Source organism: Biomphalaria glabrata, chromosome 2 (assembly GCF_947242115.1).
Source record: "Biomphalaria glabrata chromosome 2, xgBioGlab47.1, whole genome shotgun sequence".
NCBI lineage: Eukaryota > Metazoa > Mollusca > Gastropoda > Planorbidae > Biomphalaria > Biomphalaria glabrata.
This window is the reverse complement of record NC_074712.1, coordinates 50,943,004-50,955,083: the sequence shown is the minus strand read 5'-3', so window position 1 is coordinate 50,955,083 and position 12,080 is coordinate 50,943,004. Positions and strand designations below refer to the sequence as shown.

The 12,080-nt window shown below is 39.2% G+C and overlaps 2 protein-coding genes across 2 annotated transcripts in view; both read left to right on the top strand.

The window, feature by feature from the left end:
* The first annotated feature begins 2,630 nt into the window (after positions 1-2,630).
* LOC106072479 (rhomboid-related protein 3-like) overlaps positions 2,631-12,080 on the top strand; it is a 131,110-nt gene continuing 121,660 nt past the window's right edge. The window contains exon 1 of the mRNA XM_056021144.1: positions 2,631-2,957. The gene's annotated coding sequence lies outside the window, so the exon portion shown is untranslated. The remainder of the gene's footprint in view (positions 2,958-12,080) is intronic.
* On the top strand, positions 10,646-11,797 carry LOC129924722 (zinc finger protein 708-like). The gene is made up of 2 exons (XM_056021221.1): positions 10,646-10,843; positions 10,973-11,797. Exons 1-2 carry the CDS (start codon positions 10,646-10,648, stop codon positions 11,795-11,797), a joined length of 1,023 nt encoding a protein of 340 aa, XP_055877196.1.

Below are 12,080 nucleotides of genomic sequence, written 5' to 3'. Positions count from 1 at the left end.
TCTTATGTACCTTGAAAGATGAGTCGTGGCAGTTTGACCAAATCAGAGCAGCTATAGTCTCTATACAGTATCGAGGAGTTCTTCTTTTTATTTGCAAACCAGAGTGTTGACTCGTTTACAACTAGATATATTGTAGAGAGACTACCCGTGAGGAATATAGTGTTAATGTGACTAGGATCAGCTTGGATGCTAATGTTAATCTTCCCGATTTTCAACAATTTAATCATGACAGAAAAATACAAGTCTCAAACGTGGGTTTTAAAAATCTCGTTTAAAGATCCTTTAACTCTTGCTAATTTAGACCCTAGGGAGAAATAAATGAGTCAACTTCTTCTAATGTTTAGCCCAATGCAACAACTTTGGTTATCATAGCAAATATTATTTAGAATCAACTTCGTAATGACTAAGACTAAGACTAAAACTGCTTTATTGATCCTTATGGAAATTTGTTGTGATTACAAGGACTCTTTTCTCCTATAAAGACAACACAACAGAAACATACACATAAATAATGTCATCTCCTGATTATTTAGACTAACATCGTAAAGGTTATTAAAATCAACATCTAACTTTAGAATCAATATTCAACTTGTTGATTAGAATCGATCACTAACGCACCACTAGCTGTACTTGTACATGAAATTAGTTTTATTTGTTTTTCTCGAACTGACTCAAATATATTTATAAACATGGGGTATCCAATGTTCTTGTTTTGTTGCAAAGTAGGCTGCAGTGTTTAACACTGTACTAGTCTTTTTCAGAGGCCATTTCCTGCCAGCTGCTTTCTACTATGTCAAAGAGGTCAAAAGGACGTCCGAGTTGATTGATCTAAAGATTGCGTTGGGCCCCTCTGTTATGTCCTACTACTTAATAAAGATTGCGTTGGGCCCCTCTGTTATGTCCTACTACTTAATAAAGATTGCGTTAATCCCCTCTGTTATGTCCTACTACTTAATAAAGATTGCGTTGGGCCCCTCTGTTATGTCCTACTACTTAATAAAGATTGCATTGGGCCCCTCTGTTATGTCCTACTACTTAATAAAGATTGCATTGGGCCCCTCTGTTATGTCCTACTACTTAATAAAGATTGCTTTGGGCCCCTCTGTTATCTCCTACTACTTAATAAAGATTGCATTGGGCCCCTCTGTTATGTCCTACTGCTTAATAAAGATTGCATTGGGCCCCTCTGTTATCTCCTACTACTTAATAAAGATTGCGTTGGGCCCCTCTGTTATATCCTACTGCTTAATAAAGATTGCAATGGGCCCCTCTGTTATGTCCTACTACTTAATAAAGATTGCGTTGGGCCCCTCTGTTATGTCCTACTACTTAATAAAGATTGCGTTGGGCCCCTCTGTTATGTCCTACTACTTAATAAAGATTGCGTTGGGCCCCTCTGTTATGTCCTACTACTTATTAAAGATTGCGTTGGGCCCCTCTGTTATGTCCTACTACTTAATAAAGATTGCGTTGGGCCCCTCTGTTATGTCCTACTACTTAATAAAGATTGCGTTGGGCCCCTCCTTTATGTCCTACTACTTAATAAAGATTGCGTTGGGCCCCTCTGTTATCTCCTACTACTTAATAAAGATTGCGTTGGGCCCCTCTGTTATATCCTACTGCTTAATAAAGATTGCGTTGGGCCCCTCTGTTATGTCCTACTTTAAGCTCGTAATAAAAATAAATAAAAAAAAACTGGCTTTTGCATGTGGTAATCCCCATGTGATGTGGGATAGGTGTCCCACTGCTTCTATAGGGTCCACATGAGCCTCCAGCAGAATATGGTTATGTCTTTTCACAGACACATATAGTTCTCGAAGAGACACATTCCTGGTGTCTTAACAAAAGCCCTTGTCGAAGACAGGTGCAGAAGACGAAAGAAAGACACTTAAATAGAGCCACGGCGAACAACGGCTTTAAACTCGTAGAAAATAGTGACGATAGTCTGAAGCATTTATACTACGACCAGGCCACAATGACTTAAGATAAATCATTTATAGCTAATGACAGAGTCAGACTAACTATTGATGATTTATGACTGATGCTTATTGAATATGATTAAATTGATGATAAGTGGTAATTTACGAATACTTAATGGCCGATAGTGAATAATGATTACATTTTATTGACTGATGATTGATGGCATAAAACTTATGATTGACGAATGATTGATGATAGATAACTAATAATTGATGACTAATGCCTGATCACGAATGTTACTAAGATCATTCTTTAAAATTTTTTTTTTTTAATTTTTATTATTCAAAATGATTGCCTAGGTTAAAACGTGATATACATGCATGGTGGTTTGCGTGTGAGTACATACGAGTCTGTTTGTAATTGAGCGTTGTAAGGGAGTGCAGGCCAAAAGACCAGGCTACGTCTAATCACGAGGTGCTGACCGATTAGAGAACGAACATGGACCGAGTCCCTCGCCAAGACTTCATGCGTGTGTGTGTGTGTGTCTGATTGTGTGAGTGAAGATAACTCTATTGTGAAGGTCATCGTGAGCAGCCCTGACCAACCCCCTCCTCTCTCCTTACCCTCACCCCGCCATTGAGTTCTGCCCGGCATCAGGCGCTCGCTGGCTGGCTCTACTGGGGTGCAGTGTTTACGAGTTTTCTAGCGCCTACTCTCTCCCTCCCGTTTCTTCTCGTTTTTTTTTTCCAAGAACTGCGTCGTCAAAGAAGGATAACAAAAAAATATTGATTGTGTCTGGCGGAGAAAAAAAAGGTTCGGATCAATCCAGAAGTTTATCGTTTACTCCAAGAGTGAGATTTATCAAGACTGGAAGGAGGACTTGGAGAGTGCCACGTCATTCATGAAGTGATTTAGATTCTTGACTTGTGACTTGAAGGGGGACTATACTTATGAAACAGTGCACGTTGGATCAAGCATGAGAGATCAACTCAACAAGTACCCTACGTTGTTTACTCGTCTGCCAACTAGGGTTAAAGGTGAGCACGTGCCTCTAGATATTGCATGTGTCTAGAGTTAGCCTTGGATGCTATTGTATGGATGCTGTTATATGGGTGCTGTTGTATGGGTGCTGTTGTATGGATGCTGTTATATGGATGCTGTTGTATGGGTGCTGTTGTATGGATGCTGTTATATAGATGCTGTTATATAGATGCTGTTATATGGATGCTGTTGTATGGGTGCTGTTGTATGGATGCTGTTGTATGGATGCTGTTATATGGATGCTGTTGTATGGGTGCTGTTGTATGGATGCTGTTATATAGATGCTGTTATATAGATGCTGTTATATGGATGCTGTTGTATGGGTGCTGTTATATAGATGCTGTTGTCTATCTATCTTCCTATAAATATACACAGAGAGAGAGAGAGAGAGACAGAGTGAAAGAAGATATATATAGAAACAAATCTTCTTCTATAAAGAAGATAATTACGTCCTAGATGGATAGATAGAAAGACAGACATTTAGACAGATAGATAGATAGATAGCTAGACAGATAGCTAGATAGACAGATAGATAGATAGATATATAGATAGTTAGATAGATAGATAGATAGACAGACAGACAGACAGATAGATAGATAGATAGATAGATAGATAGATAGATAGATAGATAGATAGATAGATAGATAGATAGATAGATAGATAGATAGATATAGAGGAGATAAAGTGTTTAAATATTCTCACATTTTAAAAGAAAGGGCCAGATCCCTGCCCAGGGTCTCCACTTACATCCGACTACATCCCAGGGTAGGGCAGTGATAGTGACGAGAGAGGAAAGGGATTCTACGGTCATCTCTCTTTGACAATTGATTGCGATGTAATCCGAATCCACCCACACCCCTGTTGTTTTTCCATAATACTCTTGTGCCTCTGCTCTGAACACGATCATGATGTAATGGCACTACTTCTCACGTGACTGACTTCTGACTTCAGGGGCGTATCAATTAGGACTTAAATAGAGACAAAAGGAACCCGGAAACTACTTCTGTTAAACCAACTAAACCTGTTCACCTCGGACTGTCAATAATTACGACTCCCCTCTTTTCTCTATCAAACATGTTTCTAACTGTTAGTTCATTATTCTTTTATCTGACTTACTTTCTCTCTTTATCTCCTTCTTTCTCTCTTTCTTTCTTTCTTTTTAGTTTTTAAATTTTCTCTTGTGTTTTCCTTTCTGATTTTTCTTTATTTTCTTTTAATCTTTTATTTCTTTTTATTTCCTTTATTTCTCTCCTCTTTTGGTTTGGAAGTGATTATATTTATCTTTTTTTTTTCCCTCTGCCATTCCTCTCCCTTCTTCTTTACTTTCTTTCCTTCTCTTTCCGTCTCTCTCTTCTGGTCTCAACAATCTTTTTCTGTTTGTTTTGTTTTCAATGTTCTACATGTTGTCTGGTCTCCCAACCAATACTGGAACTAGTCTCTGCCTGTGGTTTGTGTTACTGTATCTTGCCACTAGGTGACCAGGGCATTTTTAATCGATGCTTTTCTCTCTGACCAACTTATATATGACTTATACGGTTAGACATGTGTTGGAATGTGCCAGAGAGAGAGAGAGAGAGAAAGAGAGAGAGAGAGATAGTGGAAAAAATAAAATAGAAAATCTGAATTCTAAAAAAAAAAAAAGGGTAACCTGAGAGGAGGAAAATAAACTGTCAAAGTGTGTGGTGTGTGTCTGTGTGTGAGTGTGTGTGTGAGAGAGAGAGGTGGAGAAAATATAAAAATGAGAGAACGATTAAGGAAGGGAGATAATTTATCTAAAAGACTCTGACTACTATCTCCTTTCTATTACTTACGAGGCTGTGATCTCCCCTGGCGTTGCTTTTTTTTTTTTTTAATGATTTTATGTCTAGTTTTAATAATTAATAAACACATTTGTTTTCGAAGAAAACAAGATAATAAAGATAAGCCTTGAACTAGACTTCGTCTCTTTCACCCAGTCTATCTCGAGGTTTAAATATGGCTATATATTACTCTATTTTGATCAAAGTGATAGTTTGCTACAGTATGTATAAGCAAATGTGAACATCACTGCTGCAACGTAAGCCTGTGTTAACATGTGAACATCACTGCTGCAACGTAAGCCTGTGTTAACATGTGAACATCACTGCTGCAACGTAAGCCTGTGTTAACATGTGAACATCACTGCTGCAACGTAAGCCTGTGTTAACATGTGAACATCACTGCTGCAACGTAAGCCTGTGTTAACATGTGAACATCACTGCTGCAACGTAAGCCTGTGTTAACATGTGAACATCACTGCTGCAACGTAAGCCTGTGTTAACATGTGAACATCACTGCTGCAACGTAAGCCTGTGTTAACATGTGAACATCACTGCTGCAACGTAAGCCTGTGTTAACATGTGAGCATCACTGCTGCAACGTAAGCCTGTGTTAACATGTGGACATCACTGCTGCAACGTAAGCCTGTGTTAACATGTGAACATCACTGCTGCAACGTAAGCCTGTGTTAACATGTGGACATCACTGCTGCAACGTAAGCCTGTGTTAACATGTGAACATCACTGCTGCAACGTAAGCCTGTGTTAACATGTGAACATCACTGCTGCAACGTAAGCCTGTGTTAACATGTGGACATCACTGCTGCAACGTAAGCCTGTGTTAACATGTGAACATCACTGCTGCAACGTAAGCCTGTGTTAACATGTGAACATCACTGCTGCAACGTAAGCCTGTGTTAACATGTGGACATCACTGCTGCAACGTAAGCCTGTGTTAACATGTGAACATCACTGCTGCAACGTAAGCCTGTGTTAACATGTGAACATCACTGCTGCAACGTAAGCCTGTGTTAACATGTGGACATCACTGCTGCAACGTAAGCCTGTGTTAACATGTGAACATCACTGCTTCAACGTAAGCCTGTGTTAACATGTGAACATCACTGCTGCAACGTAAGCCTGTGTTAACATTATGCCTCCAATGTAGGTAACAGAAAACATCCTTGCCTCAAACCAGGCCAACGTGAGAACCACTGCCTTATGTTAGATCCACTTTAAGGATGCATTACTTGCACTTCAAGTCAGGAACAATGTATTCGCACCCCTCCTCTCGCACTCATCTCATTTGCAACGCCCCTGGTGATCAGCAGCGTTTTGTCCTAGAGATTACACATCTCATGTATGAAGATGCTATCTAGACGTCAAACAAATTGCCCAGAAAAGATTCCCCCCTGTCCTCCCCCCCTTCGCCCCCTCTTTAGTTCCTTCTCATTTCTTACCGATCAATATGTACAAACAACCCCAGGACTGACATCTCGACACAAGAACTTATTTTTATTACAAACCCTTTATCTTTGATTTAGAAAACTACATCTTATAGAGTTGGACATGATCCTGGTGTAGATTTACTCTACTCTAAAGAAAACTGTTTTACATTATATATAGATGTAGATCTCTAACGTTGCTCAATCTGGTGCCACACTAAAGGGGAGGTATCTAACGACACAAGCAATAGAAAAAAGAAAACCTGTTAAAACCAAAGATTATCTAAGGGGAATAGCCTATAATTATTGCCTTTTATCTGCAATTAACAGAGTTTAGCTCCCTTTCTGTTATATAAAACAAAAATTAATGAATTAGTATTAAATGATGAACAAACTGGTTATTGATTCATGTATTGTTATCGACTACGAATAATTATGTCAATTTGATCCTAGGAAGGATGGAGGTCGTGGACTGCAGAGATTTACAAACTGTGTAAGATACAGGTTTTTAAAATAAGATAAAAACACCATTGCCCCCTAGCAATGAACTAGTTTCCTTCCTTAGTAAATACGACTCTGAGGTGACTCCACTGAGCCTGAAAAATACAGATACCTCTTTAAATGACGCAGGGCATGAAATTATTCATCAATTGTAAGAAAAAGAACTCCACGGAAGGTTCTCGGCTTTGTTACATGGTGACCAGATTGACAAGGCTGCTTCCTTGGTATAGCTTAGAGCTGGACATCTTTATCCTGACACCTGAGATAAACTTCCATTGTTGACAAGGCAGGTGGGCGGGCCTAGGTCTTTCTTAGTGCCCTGGTAACAGAATCTGCTGTGTAACGTAGTGCCGCGTAGCTCCCTGTTCTAAAGACTCACACAATGCAGTTGCGTAGCTAGGAATTTGCCATCATTTGGGGGCCCGGGGACTTGACCTTTTTGGGGCCCCTGCTTTTTGCGTACTATTTAATATTTAATGTAAAAACACTCATCTGCCCCCCCCCCCCTCAAGTGGGGTCCCAGGGGAGATTTTTTAATTCTCCCCCTCCCTCCCCCATCTTAGCTACGCCTCAGTTCACATATACGTCTCACGCAGCTTTGTTACAGCAATACAGGACCGAATTATTAGGACCAAGAGTTAGGGAAAGAATATAATTGAACTCGATGTTGTTGACAGTTGCCTATTGTGTGGAAACATGGAAGAGTCGATTAAACACATATTGGCAGGATGCTCAGCTTTATCAGAATCTGCCTACCTGGGTCGCCATAACCAAGGAGTGAAATTAATACATCAACACCTGGTTTTGACATAATCTGATTAAGAAAGATACTCGACACAGGTTTTCGAGTCACCGATTACCTATTATACTGGAGAAAGACCTATTTTAAGTGGTGGCTTTCAATCGCCCAGATTTATTGTTTATCAAAAAAAAAAAAAATCCGTTACAATCAATGACATCGCCATACTGCTATCCCAAAATAGATGTATTACACTCTATTACAGAAAAGCGAAGAAAATATGAAAATCTAAGTTTAGAGATGAAGTGAGTATGGTAGCTGTCTAAAATTACAATACACCCTGTTGTCATATCTAACGAAGGGATGCTGACAACTGATTTCGCAGACACATTAGAAGTCCTAAGGATTCCTAAGAGGATCCTTATTACCGGTCAAAGGGCAGTACTATTGCAGACTAGCCACATCAACAGAAAATTTCCGTTTTTTTTTTCTAGTTACCATGTTTTGTTAACTAGTAATGCACAAATTGTGAAACAAATTTCCTTACGGACAATATAGATTATTATTATTATTATTATTATTATAAAGGGACTACAATGAACTTTGTTTATCTTTAACGAAACTCGAGCCTGGCAGTGCCAGAGAAGGAATACTCGTTCTTTTCTAACATAATAATAATAGTCATAGTAATAATAATAATACTAATATCATAATTAGTCAAGATGTTAATATTATCTTTCGATGATATTCAAGACCAACAGACTTCCCAAGACACCTCAGTCGTCAGGTTTCTTTCAGTTTGTCATAAGCAATCACTTCCAGACCTTGATTGTTTTCATTTTTTTGTTTTCACAAACAGAAGAATGCGAGTAAAAAGAAAAGGGGGAGGGGGGGGGGGAGTTTACATCACCAAGAAAAAAGACAATGAACTAAAGATTGCTTTTGATTGTCTGGACACTGGGTTGGCTTTGTTTGACCAAGCAGAAAAGATTTCATTACCAGGGGCTCAGGCCTTCTCTTACTTGTTCTAGGCTCTTGCTGAGAAATTCTTAACTATCGGTTAGTAAGTGACCAATCTCTTGGGGATGACCTACTTCTTTCACAGTTGGATGTCCATGTCACAAACAGAAGGTATGTGTTGGTGTTTTTTCCACAAGAAACTCTTAGTCCGTTGTAATATTTTTTTTAAACCAGAAAAAGACACAACACAATTTTACGTCCCAACAGTTGATTGTATTTAATAGTCGAAGTAAATACATGACATCAAAAATGTTTATTGAAACAAAAAAAAAAAAAAACGGACAGTATCATGGCCAGAACCACACATTTATAACTTGAGTGACAAAAAATTCACAAAGTTTTACTTTACTTACTGGAAAGATTATCGTTACTATTCCCTAAACTGTATAATAGACAGAGCTTATGTTGCTAATGGTTTGACTGTATCTCATCTTCACAATGGCTGTAGTACGTTGGATGTGAAGGTCATTTTATTGACTCCTGCCATACAATGAACTAAATGTGTTTTCATGTCTAATGATTCAATACACATTGCTCATCATAAACATTCGTTCTTGTCCTGAAACATGGTGAGACATCTCACAGTTGTATCAAAACAATATTCTAACACATCACTTAGCAGTAACATGAATCGAGAGGGTCTGACTTCTGAAACTGTAACATGTATTATCTCATCACCTAGACTCAAACCTGTCTCTATAAACGTACCTTGCTACATAAACAAATAGAACAACTTTTTTTTTTTTTACAAAGCTCATATCAACTCACTCTGTCTGTCTGCCTGTCTGTCTGTCTGGCCAAAAGTACGTACACGTTTTTTCTCCGACACCCTATCTGGGAACAAACTGAAATTTTGCACAACTATTTCTCTTACCTGACAACGCAAGAAACACTAAAAAAAATTAACAATTAGTTAACTAACTATTGGTAATAAAGTACTTTGTTTGGTATCTTAAACCAGGGAAAAAATATTACTTGACTGAGGTAGTCCCCTTTATATTAGGCTGCCGTCTCAGGCTTAGTGGACACAAACATGAACTAGAAACAATCTATACAATGTTCCATGTTCATAGCAGAGTGGTTACCGCGTGGCTTGAGAAGGCTGTAGCCCACATGTTCTTATTCAGGTCGTTATTTTTTTTTATTATAAATGTAAATGCCTTTTTATTGTTTGCCTAGATCTATTACAAATTTAATTACACGACTAATCCAAACTAATTGATATAAGTACGATATAAGCTTTGTTTAAAAAAAATATTTTGATGTTTTTTCTTGATTTCTAAATAAGTTTTAGAAGGACTTCTTTCAGGCGCTGGGGGGGGGGGGGGGTCCACGTTTCCGTTTCAGCACAAAGTCCTATCGTCTTTACTTCCCCATCGCAGGACACATTAAAGTCACTGGGATTCGTACTCAAGACCATTTGGTTCTGAAGCCTTGCGCTCTACCAATCGACCACACGCCCTTTAGAGTTTTAGCAATACTAAAGAGAATTTCGTTGTATAACCGAATGAAATAGGATTCCCATTGCGAACAGTTTCCTAGACCTGGACATTCTCTTTGGGAGTTGGGAAATGTCTGTTTCAAATGGAATACAAAGTAAATATACAAAGAGAGAGACTGGGGGGGCGGTGGGTACGTTATACAATTGGTATGAAAAACTTATGATAAGGACAATGAGAGAATAGAAGAACAAAAGGTTACTGGGCTCACGATTAAAAAAAAGTGTGTGTGTATGTGTGTGTTTGTGTGTGTGTGTGTGTCTGGATAGGGAGAGATGAACTCAAGAAATGTCATGTAAATGGTCTGTAGAGATTTGAAAAATAGAGGAAAGGAGGGGGGGGGGCTTTTTTTTTTCCACCACTTTCCTTTATTTCATCATCTTATGATGTCATTAATGTTTTGTTTTTTTCCCCTTCCCAAGAGCCACCTGGTAGTTAGGTTTCAATAATGTCACGTGACACAATGTCCAGACGAAACTGATCATTAAACAGAAAGATGGCTAGAATTATGGCCATCCGCCAACAAAATAATTTGACAAACGAACAGATCGTCTTAAGTCCGACCAATATCGGGGTGTATCTTATCTTATAAAATACAGACGTTACCTAACAAAACGAAGAGGATTACGTCCTAGACGTGTCCCTAGGTCAATCAAGTGGGTGTAGTGAGAGAACGCAGGCATCATGGATAAAGAGCTGGGATATAATGAACATCAACAGATATATTTTCATGCCTTTGGGGTTAGTTGGAAAGGAAGTGTCTTTGTGGGTCTCAACCTCCATCCTTCTCCCTTTGTTCCTAGTCGAAGCGCCATGATCCCCATGACCGTTGGAATGATTTTTATCCAACAGCAACGCATGGAGCGGGAGTCTTCACCCCAAGTTCCACAATTGCAAGCTTCATTACTACGATAGGCTCGTAGAGCAAACACTCGATTCTGAGTCCGATCGCTACCAATGGCTGAAGTTCTCTTTGACTACGGGGAATTTCTTCATACTCCTATACTGTAGCCACCACTACACCGTAAAGAGAAGCCACTACACCGTAAAGAGAAGTCACTACACTGTAAAGAGAAGTCACTACACTGTAAAGAGAAGCCACTACACCGTAAAGAGAAGCCACCACACAGTAAAGAGAAGCCACTACACAGTAAAGAGAAGCCACTACACCGTAAAGAGAAGTCACTACACTGTAAAGAGAAGCCACTACACCGTAAAGAGAAGTCACTACACTGTAAAGAGAAGTCACTACACTGTAAAGAGAAGCCACTACACCGTAAAGAGAAGCCACTACACAGTAAAGAGAAGCCACTACACAGTAAAGAGAAGCCACTACACCGTAAAGAGAAGCCACTACACCGTAAAGAGAAGCCACTACACAGTAAAGAGAAGCCACTACACAGTAAAGAGAAGCCACTACACCGTAAAGAGAAGCCACTACACAGTAAAGAGAAGCCACTACACAGTAAAGAGAAGCCACTACACCGTAAAGAGAAGCCACTACACAGTAAAGAGAAGCCACTACACAGTAAAGAGAAGCCACTACACAGTAAAGAGAAGCCACTACACAGTAAGGAGAAGCCACTACACAGTAAAGAGAAGCCACTACACAGTAAAGAGAAGCCACTACACAGTAAAGAGAAGCCACTACACCGTAAAGAGAAGCCACTACACCGTAAAGAGAAGCCACTACACCGTAAAGAGAAGCCACTACACCGTAAAGAGACCTCAACTACACCGTATAGAGACACCATTCCTATCGCTCTCTGGAACTGCTGTTGGACTGGGTTGTCATGTCTCTGTTCAGAAACGGCCTTGGGTAATTCGAGGCCCTAAGCGAAGCGAATAGTGAGGCCCCAAATGAAATAGAAAAACAAAACAAAAATTAAGACCGAATTATAAACCGTCCTGTATCCATATCTAAATCAACAAATAAGTTCAAGTCCTACAGCGCCGATAGGACCAATATGCTTTAAGGACGAGTCATGATCACCAGACTAGAAACAATGTTTCAAAATTTCACCATAAGGAAGAAACAATAGTCCTCTAACTTATTTAGTCTAATAAGTAGATCTAAACAAAGGTCTTCTAACATATGTAGTCTAACAAGTAGATCTGA

Bases quoted from the DNA above. Each gene is read 5' to 3' on its own strand.
- LOC129924722 (XM_056021221.1), top strand. From the start codon at position 10,646: ATGGATAAAGAGCTGGGATATAATGAACATCAACAGATATATTTTCAT. The intron at 10,844-10,972 runs GTTCCACAATTG...CCTATACTGTAG, and splicing joins AGCGGGAGTCTTCACCCCAA to CCACCACTACACCGTAAAGA.